At 38.4% G+C, this 12,415-nt stretch overlaps 1 protein-coding gene across 3 annotated transcripts in view; it reads left to right on the top strand.

Annotated features, from left to right (window-relative positions):
- Window positions 1-12,415, top strand: part of LOC119478662 (CUB and sushi domain-containing protein 1-like) — a 460,060-nt gene that overhangs the window by 270,197 nt on the left and 177,448 nt on the right. For 2 of the 3 annotated variants that reach the window (XM_037753555.1, XM_037753563.1), the window contains exons 8-9: window positions 7,152-7,233; window positions 11,768-11,892. In XM_037753555.1, coding sequence (XP_037609483.1) covers window positions 7,152-7,233; window positions 11,768-11,892 — 207 coding nt within the window. Of the gene's footprint in view, window positions 1-5,226; window positions 5,351-7,151; window positions 7,234-11,767; window positions 11,893-12,415 lie in introns of those variants that run through there. The other variant, XM_037753571.1, reaches the window with a different exon arrangement.

The raw sequence follows: 12,415 nt of genomic DNA on the forward strand, positions 1-12,415 counted from the left end.
AACAGAAATACAAAGAAGAATAAATCAACAGGTAAACAAATAAAAAAGGGTTTAAAAAAAAAGAGACAAAACTCAGAAATAGTAATTTAACACCACACCCTCTGAGCAACTGGATATAGTGTTTTCCATGCAATTTTAAAGGAGACCCCGGACTTTATAAAACGATACATGATGATATTCTTGTCTTGTTGACAGCTAATGATGACGTCATTAGCCCAGTGGTAGAAGAAATACTCAGATCAGCACTTTAAATATTGTATATAATAACTTTATCTGCAAAGTAACTAGTAACTCCAGTCGTCAAATACATATTGTAGAGTAAAAAAGTATAGCATTTTAATTAGGGCTGTCAAAGGTAACGCGATAATAATGTGTTAACGCCAATTCAATTTAACGCCATACATTTCTATAACGCATTAATGCAACATGCGATTTTTAGGTTGTTACAGGCTCTGTTTTAGTGATAGAATGAAGAAATCCTAAGGAAACCATTAGCACCAACATGTCATACTAGCTTGTCACAAAGGAGGCTGAATAATGCTCCAATGCTAAATTTCGGCTAGAAAAAACTGGCATAGCCATTTTCATAGTGGACCCTTGACCTCTGACCTCAAGCTATATGAATATGTGATATGTGAAAATGGGTTCTATGGGTACCCACAAGTCTGCCCTTTACGGACATGGCCACTTTATGATGATCACATGCATTTTTGGGTCATAGTCAAGTCAGCACACTGACACACTGACAGCTGTTGTTGCCCGTTCGACTCGAGTTTGCCATGTTATGATTTGAGCATATTTCTTATGCTAAATGCAGTACCTGTGAGGGTTTCTGGACAATATTTGTCATTGTTTTGTGTTGTTTTGTATTGATTTCCAATAATAAATGTATGCATACATTTGCATAAAGCAAGCATATTTGCCCACTCCCATGTTGATAAGAGTATTAAATACTTGACAAAGGTAGGGTACATTTTTATTAACTATTTTAATTGATTGACAGCCCCAATTTCAATGCAATGAAGTAGAAGTATAAAGTTGCATGAAATGAAATACTAAAGTAAAGAACAGAAGTAGTTACAGTCCACAACTGCAGCAGCCAAATAGTAACGTTATGCTTGTTGCCATGTTAAATACTATTTATTCAATGGTTAGTGGGCTCCACTCTATTCCAGAGAACTCATATTTTTCAGACATGGCATGCAGTAGTATATTGCAGTTCATAGGGATATTACTTACTCTTAGGAGTGAGTACATAGTGCATAGTTGAGGATATATGGCAGGAAGAACTGAGTTATCATTTAGAGAGTTTAAACCCTGACTGTCTATAGGAGTGGGCGGCTGTCGTGAAGTGGAGTATATATTACAGACATCAGAAATGCTAAACATCCATGGACACCAACGAGAAAATTATTCGCTTTTTCCAAATTCCTAAAAAGTTGACTTTCAGAGATGAAAGCTTTGCTGAAGACACTTTGATGATATGGAAATTATATTATGTATCATAAGCTTGTGTTTAAACGTTGAATGGTCTTTTAAGTGCAAATATGGGATTAAGTCAGTTTGAGGATTTTTGACATCAGCCCAGCAGTATTGCCAGATATTTGGCAGCTCTTTTTTTCTATAACAATCTCATGTTGTTTGCATGAGCTGGATTTGTTTCGGCAATATGAACCTTTGTATTTGATGCCAATGAAAGCCATTTGAACATGAGTGAGAGAGAAAGGGATGAGAGAGCGCGACAGAGAGAAAGTGTGTTTTTAGAGCGTGTTTGTGTGGTGATTTTTTGGACAGGACATCAAAAACACAGCAGAGCAACAAGACAGCTTGTTCTGTTTGCATCATATCTCACGCAAACACGCATACACAGCGTCTATACGCTCACAACCCCTCAGCACACACAGAGAAAAAATCACACAAACACAGCAAATCATTCATCCATCTTTTATGCTAGGATGCACCACACTTCAGCACCCCTTTGTAAATTGCAGCTAATGTGTACAAGAGAGAAAAAGCGGGGTGAGCTAGCTGAGAACACAAAAGTAGAAGAAGGAGTGAGTGGGAGCAGATGCAGATGAGGAAGACAGGAAGACAGAGATACAAGAAAAGATGGACTGAAAGAAAAAGAGATGCAAAGAGGTCAGATTTCTCCAGGATATTCTCTTTTTTCCTTTGTGCTATTGTAGTCCCTTTTCAGCATTCTCCTCATTTCCATTTTATTTATTCTCTCATCCTTTTCCCTTTATTTTTTGTTTTTTTTGCTAACCACCATTATTCATCCACAGAGTTCCATTAAGACAGAGCTGGTCTAAACTGGTTTCTGTCATGTTGTCTGGTCTCATTTACATTTACATTACGTTTTAGGCATGCAGCAGATGCTCCCAGCCACAGCGATGTCTAAAACCAATGAAAGATCCCAAATATGAGCTGGACAAAAATTGCCATGTGTTTTGTGTTTGTGCTTTTTTTTAGGATCAGAACAGATCATGCAGATAGATGAGAAAAACAGGAGAAGATTAGATGCTGAAATGTGAGAACTGAGGACAGTTCTCTTCATCGAATCACTGCACGTGTGATTTTAATTTTCAACATTTTGAAAAGTCAAACTTTATGACTATGCACACGTAAACATTATTATAGAAGCATGAAAATAGGAAGGGAGGCATAATTCTTCAAACAATTGATGCTAGAGCAAGTTTCCACACGTACTGGAGAACCGTGAGGTCTAAGGCTGTCCCGAATACCATCTTTTGGGCTTCAAAGCTACCGTGAGAAATATTCGAAGGCATTTGAAGCTTCGGGCTTGGTGCAGCGCAGCAGGCTGTCATGTCTGTCTGTCTCCATCTCCCCCATTTCAGTGCCCGGGACAGTTCCGCCGTACACACACGCACCTCTACCTCTAATAATAATTAATGTTGAATATGAATAATGTTGTGGGATTATTTCTTATTTCCTGGGCTACTTTGGGATTTATTCATTATTATTACATACTACAAATAATACAGTGTTCTTGTTGAAAAATATTTGGACTTTTTCAGGGGTGGAAGAAGTATTCAAAACCTTTACTGAAGTAAAAGTGGAAATACCACAATGTAAAAACACCCAGTTTAAAGTGAAGGTCCTGCATTCAATATTTTAATTAAAAGTAAAAGTATGTGAAATATTATGGTGTTAAAGTATATTAAAAAATCTTAGCATTTTGGAAGCAGAATGGCTCTTGATTGTATTTGTATATATTATATCTGTGGGTTATTATTACTGATGTATTAACCTTCAAGCAGTATTTAAATGTTGCGGGTTAGCTATTTTCTATGTAAAATGTAATATTTATAAGCTTGTCCTGTATTTATTTAAGTAACTAGTGAGTATAGCTGTCAAAATTAATAAAGTGAACTAGAAAAGTAAAAAAAAATTCTGTTTAAGTAGCCTATAAAGAAACAGAAAATGGAAATGCTTAAAAGAAAAGAAAGAAAAGTACATAATCCTGAAAATTAATGTAGCCTACAAGTAGGCCACAGTGCATGAGTAAATTAGATTAACCTCTTCAAAATCCAACGGCCGCTCTCCTGTTTTTCAGACGTTGTAGCAGGCAGGTTTTAAAGCTAGAGGGAGAATACTGGAATGATATGAAATTAAAAATCCTAAGGAATCCATTAGTCCCAACCATGCCATTCTAGCTTTTTGGGAAGGAGGCTAAATAACACTTCAAATTACGCTAAATTTTGTCGAGGAAAAACTGGCATGGCCATTTTAAAAGGGGTCCCTTGACCTCTGACCTCAAGATATGTAAATGAAAATTGGTTCTATGGGTACCCACGAGTCTCCCCTTTACAGACATGCCCACTTTATGATAATCACATGCAGTTTAGGGCAAGTCATAGTCAAGTCAGCACACTGACACACTGACAGCTGTTGTTGCCTGTTGGGCTGCAGTTTGCCTTTTTATGATTTGAGCATATTTGTATGCTAAATGCAGTACCTGTGAGGGTTTCTGCACAATATTTGTCATTGAGTGAGCTGAATAAAGCAGGCACAATAATGAGTCTAATGGGTGCTTCATAATTTTCCACATCTACTTTCACAATGCTGCTCTAAAAAGGCAATTTATATAAAGTAACTGTATAGATGCAGTCACAATATCTACATCAATATACTTTTTAAAAACAATCTAGGTGATATATAATGCTACGGGTACCCACGATTCTCCCCTTTACAGACATATATGTCTCGGATGCAGTGACACAAAATGGAGTGTTTTTTTTAAACGAAAAGCGATGTTGGAGAACAACCCTGCACCAGTAAAAGCTCCAAAGCGTGTGGTGAGTCAATATGACCCTGAATAGTTTGGAGTCATAATGGCAGGCAGTGATTGCTGAGGGCAAGCTGAATATTTATGTGGGTCATTACACCTGACAGTGGCATCACACATATTTATAGCCCAGTTTGTCATTTATTTGGGAAAGTGGTCCTCGAAATTATTTTAACAATCAGACGTGGGCCTCAAGTTACAAAAGGTGGAGCACCTCTGCTATAGAGAATGGTCGTGTCTAGAGGGTAACCCAGAAGTCGCGAAACTCTCACGAGATCTTATTTTATTCTATGGGGTTAGGCATTGACCTCCAGTGGTCAACTGACAGATACTAGTGATGGGAATTCCGGCTCTTTTTAGTGATCCAGATCATTTGGCTCAGCTCACCAAGAAGAACCGGCTCTTTCAGCTCCCAAACGGCTCTTCATTTTACCACTTCTGCCTTTTATAAGTCAGCCAAATTTAGCGCTGTTTTGACCTATGATTAGTATCTGTGCACATATATCACTTACATTATTCAATATAATTATACTAAACCTTATAATTTCCAAAATACCATACTTTTACATGCTGCTTTGTTTCTGACTGTCACTCATCTTGTCTGCTATTCGCGCACCGCACTCCTCTCTCTCTTTCGCTCCTTCTCTCCCTCCTGCTCTGTACCTGTAGACCGCCAGCGCGCTACACCCCCCGCCCCTCCCTGCTTGATGGTATGATCCTTGTCTGTCATCACCTGACTGGTCGCACGGACGTCATTAACACAACATTCAGTCACAGTCAGTGCATTGAGTGCTGGTGGCGCAGAGAAAATTGTCCTATCATTCTGCCTTGATTAATTAAAGAAAAAGAAAAAACAAAGAGCCGGCTCCATCGTTAACTTACAAGAGCCGGCTCTTTGAACCGGCTCGTTCGGGACAGACACATCACTAACAGATACCTGTAGACATGAGGCTCTATGGCGGCTGGGAGTAACGTTTGGTCTTTGTGGGGGAAAAAACAACAATATGAAGAATGACTGAAATATAGGCTAAAGAAACGAATGTAAGTCGATTCATTTTGTGAAGAGGAAAACGAGTTTTCTCCTCTTATTGATTTACTGTTTGTCTTAAACAGTAGTAGTAGCTTACAGTAGTAGGCCTACTGTAACGTTAGCTAATAGGTAACGTTGCTAGGCGACTGTAACGTTACTTGACTTAACCCTGCAGGGTTAGTTTGACTGCTCTTGACATGCTAGCTTTGCAGTTAACAGTAGCTAATGCTAAAATATTTACGTTAATAGCCTTACATGCTTTGTGAAAAACGTGCAAAAAGTTATATTTTTACATTTTATATTTTAATATTTTAATATATTTTAATATATATATATTTATATATATATGTATATATACATATTTATATATATATATTTATATATATTTGTTTTTTAATATTTATATATATATGGTGAATAGAAGCTATTTTCTTTAACTTAAGTCTTAACCGTTTTGCTCTTGAATTTACGTAGGAATTCATAACATTTATCATATAGCTTATATAATTTATCTTTAATTTAATTATAAATTCGGTTGCCCTTCAGTTGTATAATATAGTTCAATGGTCATTTGGTTGCTCTCCACTTAGAAAGATAGATCGATAGATAGATAGATAGTAACTTTATTGATCCTGAGGGAAATTCAAGTTTCCAGCATCACAGTTCCATAGTGCAAAACATGTTAGTAAAAAAGTTAGTAGTACAAAGTACAAACAAATATATCAGATATAAAAAATACAAGGAGATGAAGAAAACTGTTAAAACTGAATATAGTGCAGAGTAACAGCTGTGATACACGACTATTAAAAGTTGAATAGTTGAAAAGTGAATATAGTGCAGAAGAGACTGTTAGAAATTAGTATAGTGCATTATTATCTGTCCTGCAGACTGTCCAATTATGTTGCTGTGAGGACACTGTGATATCTCAGGCATCATTGAGTGTGTTTTTTGCTCACTGACTGTATGTTATTCAGCTTATTTTCTAAACTGTCCGTATTACTTTACATCTCTTATTTTTTTTTCAACTACTGTGTAAAATCTGCACGTGTGGACTGTGTTTGTGTGTTGATTATAGCATTTTTCTGATTATTTTGATTGCATACATTTTTGTTGGTAGAAAAAAATGACAATCTTGATGAACTACACTTATTTTGTTACATGTATTTTATCCAAACTAAATTTCTCCTTCCTTTTGGACCAGTTAGGAGGAGACGGTTGAGACTTTCTTATTTTGTGTTAAACAGATAAATTACTGATCATGATATGAGACTTGCTGCTCTTTGGTGAAAAACTTTTAAAAATATTTTATTATTATTATTATTATTATTATTATTATTATTATTATTATTATTATTATCTACCTGGTAGAAAAATAAACACAAAAGGAAAAAGCCCTGTTTTCATATTGAGGCCTGTGTATTTTTCAAACATGTTCCTGAGTCAACTGAGAATAGATCTATTTTAAAATTCAAAGGCTGACTGCATGCCTCATTTTGTGAATTCTCACCGACAGTCTGGGATATTTCTCACAGTTGGAGTTATCCTAGTTGCGCTTAAACACTTGACTGTCTTCACATAATATTGAAAAATACTCAGATGCTTGTGGTCACAATAACAAGGATGATTTTTGTATCCCCTCTCACTTTCATCTTACTGTAAAAAGTGGTATGAGAACAAGTTTAATGATTTACCTGTCAGCATAATATGATGTCTCTAAAGTGTAAAGTGTAAAAATATTCCTCATCAAATGCACATTCATAACCTCAAAAAAGACTGACACTGCTTACCATATTTTTTTCCCCTATTTTTCAGTGAGTCAAAGCGGCCTTGCCGGGGATGTTTGTCCAGATCCTGGAGTTCCAGAAAATGGCAAGAGGATGGGCTCAACCTTCCAGTAAGTTCACTTTATTCCAGACTCAACTGCTCTAAGGGCGTTTTCATATTGGGTACGATTGATTCGTACCGTGCCCGATTACAATTGCCCCCCCCTCTCCACTCCCCCACCGCTCAGCTTTCACATTAGTAAAGTTGTTCCGTACCTGAGTACACTTACGTCATCATCCACATGTATTTGTTTATGTTGTGATCAGCTGTTCTAGAAACAGAGCATCATAAAACACTTCATTCAAACTTGACAGAAACAAAATAAAACTCACCAAAACCGGTGTCATTAGTCTTTCCAAATATCACCAACTCTGGTTTGGTCGAAGTAACCCTTATTTTACAGAGTTAGATGTGTAAAATATGCCGGCTCTACACCCTGTTTCTCCCTGCTGTCTCTCTCTCTCTCTGCCCGCTGAGCAGCTGAGCGGCTGAGCGGCTCTCGTTCTTCGGAGGCAGACCATTAAATTCGCTAAATAAAATAACAAACATCACCCTCTCGCCTGCCTTCCTGCTTTATGGTGCATGCTGCACGCATATATAGATTTTGGAGACCGGCGGCGTTGAAAAAAGCCTGCCCTTTCACAACTACTCCCTGACTGGTAATTTTACTTCCGTTAAATAGCAGTTCACTTCCGTGTTTCGGTACGGTTGGCTTTCACACCTGATGCAAACCTTACCCGAGTACACATGAACTGTACTGGAGACCACCTTTTCAAGTGGACTCGAGTACGAACCGTGCCTGAGTACGGTACAAAGCATTCACACTACTCAAACGAACTGGACTTTGGGGTCAAGTGTACTCGGAACCAAATTAAAGAATATTAAGCCAAATCAAGTATATTAAAACACCCACAAGTACATTGGAAATTGTTGATCTTTTTACCTACACAGTGATCATTATTGTATGTGTGACCCATGTGTAGAAACCACACTGCAGAAATAATCTCACTCAAAAGTCTTTTCATGCAATGGATTACATTTGCAAACCTGGCACAACTCATGAAAACATGTGGATGACATGGGGGGATAGGGATCCATGCTCAGTTTATGCGCATTTTGTGCTTGGTTTATGTTGTGCTGGTTTATTTATACAAGTCAGATCAGCTTGGCTCTTGCCAGCACAATACATGTCGGAAGGATCAGGAAAACTCTGAACAGAGTTGTATTGCGAAAACACACGCTCCGTTTATTTGCACAGTATAACCAAGTTTACTAGAGTAGCGTTGGTCCCCCTCCCACCCTACTGTGGCTCTACAAAATATGTGTCCGTGCAACATGTATGATAGACAAGGGTTGCAGTAGAGGACTGCCACAGCCTGGCTCTTAGTGGGTTTTTTTCTTGTTTTTTTTTTAAATAGGACCATTTCTGTTTTTCCAGATTATTTTGAGGCTACAGACATTGTGACTTCAAGGCCGAGCTAAGACTGCAAGTTATTTCTTCAGAAACCACAGTGTGTTTAGTTGTCTCTTCTCTCTTCTTCAATCATGGGCATCCTTTGACTCCCACTCTGAGAGTGAGCGCTACTCTGCCCCTGTCCTGGTCCCAGAATTGGTCCAATGAGCATGAAACCTCCTCACCAAAATTCCCCTTCGGTTTCCTGGAGAATGAAGTGTTTTTTGTGGTTTATGTATCGTCATGAATAATTTCTGTCTGTTGGGGACCTGTTGTTACAGCTCTGGCTTTTTGATGTGAACCAGCTTATGTAACTGGCTTGTAACAAACCTGCAAAACTCACATATTCACATTTGCAGTCTTTTACATCCTCCTAAAGGGGAAAGCGGTTTAGATCTCGTCAGACCAGCTCCACATCCGCAAACCTGTGTCACTTATAGGAAAGAAAATTACGAGCTGCCACAGTTTCAACCTGCAGATATAAATATGTTCATGTTCATCACACACACAAACACACACACACACACACACACACACACACACACACACACACACACACACACATACACAAAAGACAAAAAGAGGTAATTGCACTGAGAGTTTAACTGCTGTAATTTTGCAGTGTGCCACCTGCAGGTTATGAGTGTTTAAACAGTTTTTTTTTTCTTTTTTATAGCTGCTGTTTTCTTTGTGTGTATGTGTGTGTTTTTTGGGAAACACTTCAGAACACTTTCACCTGTAACTGTCGGTCCAGAACTGCAGGTCTGAAACAAGCCATCATAGGCTTTTGCGTTGTTCATCATCATTAGCTCTTCTGTCCAGAGACACACTGTTAACCATCAGTATTTACTAGGACTGTCAATCGATTACAATATTTAATTGCCTGTCCATGATTAATCGTGATTAATCGCAAATTAATCACACATTTTTTATCTGTTCAAAATGTACCTGTAAAGGGAGATTTGTCAAGTATTAAATACTCTTATCAACATAAGAGTGGACAAATATGCTTGCTTTATGCAAATGTATGTATATATTTATTATTGGAAATCGATTAACAACACAAAACAATCACAAATATTGTTCAGAAACCCTCACAGGTACTGCATCATAAAAAAAAACTCAAGCCCAACAGGCAACAACAGCTGTCAGTGTGTCAGTGTGCTGACTTGACTAGGACTTGCCCAAAACTGCATGTGGTTATCATAAAGTGGGCATGTCTGTAAAGGGGAGACTCGTGGGTACCCATAGAATCCATTTTCATTCACATACCTTGAGGTCAGAGGTCAAGGGACCCCTTTGAAAATGGCCATGACAGTTTTTCCTTGCCAAAATTTAGCACAAGTTTGGAGCGTTATTTAGCCTCCTTCCCGAAAAGCTAGTATGACATTGTTGGTACCAATGGATTCCTTAGTTTTCTAGTTTCATTTGATACCAGTATCTTCACTCTAGCTTTAAAACTGAGCCCGCTACAACTTCTGGAACATCGATTGCGTTAATACATTAAGAAATTAGCGGTGTTAAAACAAATTTGCGCAAACGCGTTATTATCGCGTTAACTTTGAAAGCCCTAGTATTTACCAATTTACATTACTAATCACCCTCGAGGGGTTTCATAAGAGTCCTTACTCACATAGGGGTCATACACAGAATGGGAAGGAATGTTTCGGAAGTAGGATCTTGGCTAATAAACAAGGACTTTGTGGTCACAGAGATTTTTAAATGATTCCCTCCATGGTGTCTGCCATCTTATCAGTAGAAAGGAAGACACGTAATTTCATTTAATCAGGGTGAGCAATTATAAAATGATCACCTCCCCCTACGACTCATCCACTTAGCATCAGTGGCAGCTAAATTGCTCTTATGTTTCTCCCGTGGTTGGTTATGAGACAATCAAGACGGGCGTTCCATCTTCACCTTTTTTCTGAGACTATTTTCAGGCCAAAAAACTTTTAAACGATAATCATCTTTTAATCTCCAGCTCCTGGAGAGCTTCTTTACTATTAGCAACTTTGACTGCACAAACTCTCTAGGACTATTAGTGGAGTTGTCTGAGTTAGTGAAAGGTCATTACCTCTGCGTGTGTACGTGCTTGTGTGTTTATCTGTGAGCGTTTATATGTAAGTGTGCATGCATGTCGGCATGGATGTGTTTGGTGTGTGTTACAGGTTTCTATCTAATCATCATTAAGCACCGAGATGCAGGAGCTGGAACAGAATTGTGGTGTGATGAAGTAAAACAGGAAGCAATGGAGAGAGAACATAGCTGCAGAGAAAACAAAAGCATTTTCACTGTTGGGCAGTGCAGATGTGCAAGATGGCTGTCACGGCAGTTTTGATTCACAGACAACAACTGCGATAAAGGTTTTAGTTGTTTTCAAGGAAACAGCAATAACAACAAAGTTTTCTTTCCTGTAATTGTAAATTTCACAGTGAGCGGCTGGATGGGAGGTATTTTCAGTGTCATCAGCATCGCCGAAGTAGCAGAAGCTGTAAAGTGAATGACCCAGCTCTCCGTGACAAAGGCACTAACAGAGAGATTTGGCCAGGCAGTACGACTCTACAGTGTTTAACAACAGGGTGGAGCCACTGAACAACCAGATCCCTACGTAGAGAATGTTTGGCCAGGTGGTAGACTGCGGTGTGTACCAGCGGGGAGGAGACATTAAGCTTTACAGACAAGACACCATGCAGACTTCCACTCAAATGGCTGAATGTCCCTCTCACGTGTTAGACAGCAGGGTGTTGGAGGGAATGAGAAAACAAGGATGATGAGAACAAATGATGAGAGAGGCGGCAAGAGGAGTGGAGAGAGTTCAGGAAAGCAGACAATAAGAAAAAGGCATGAGTGAAGAAAAATAATGAATCTTAAAGAAGGAGAGGAATTATAGGTCCTAATTGGATGATCTGCAGGGACAGTTCTCTTCCACAGGGATCTAAAAGCCACTGCATCATTAATATCACAGTCATCGTTCATGCATTATTTCTATAATTATCTTCCTTCCCAGTTCTCTTAAGATATAACCAGTGATTGTAAGAGGTCTCTACATAGTATCACAATATCACCTTTATGAAGCGGTGAGCGCTAGAATCAACGTTACTGTCATGACTGTTTTTGACAAGTGTTGTTACTGTTGTGTCCCCTTAATTAGAATTGGAGCCAGCGTCCAGTTCAGTTGTGATGACAGCTATGTACTGCAAGGATCTAAAAGTATCACCTGTCAACGAGTCACTGACACACTGGCTGCCTGGAGTGACCACAGACCCATCTGCAGAAGTAAGTTTCACCTGTCATTCCCTCTGAAACCTGTTATGACTTGATAGGTGTCTTGCATGCATTAGAGCTCCAGCTATTTTTTTTACAGTGGGTTCATGTCTACCGACAGCATAAGGACACGTCTTGCAAAGCATATCTGCTGCTTGGTATCACTGTGCACCAAGTCTATTTTGTTTGAAATGTATTGTACTGATTTGGCTGCATTAAGTAACCAAGTACATTTTTTATATAGCATCATTGATCACAACTGCATCACACATAAATAAAATAAGACAAATAACAGATGCATATTTGACGCATTATATACGTAAATATGAAGGAGAACTAAGGAGGTATTCATATTGCATTGCAACTATCACAGCATTCTTTCAATATCAGTATGCCATGATATTTACTTAAGTGTTCAAAATCATATTAAAAAGTTAACTGTATTTTTTTCTTTCCATGGACATCCATAGACTGCATTTATGTAGTACATTTACACACAGTATCATATATATATTCATACACTGATGGTGGCAGA

This window comes from Sebastes umbrosus, chromosome 2 (assembly GCF_015220745.1).
Source record: "Sebastes umbrosus isolate fSebUmb1 chromosome 2, fSebUmb1.pri, whole genome shotgun sequence".
NCBI lineage: Eukaryota > Metazoa > Chordata > Actinopteri > Perciformes > Sebastidae > Sebastes > Sebastes umbrosus.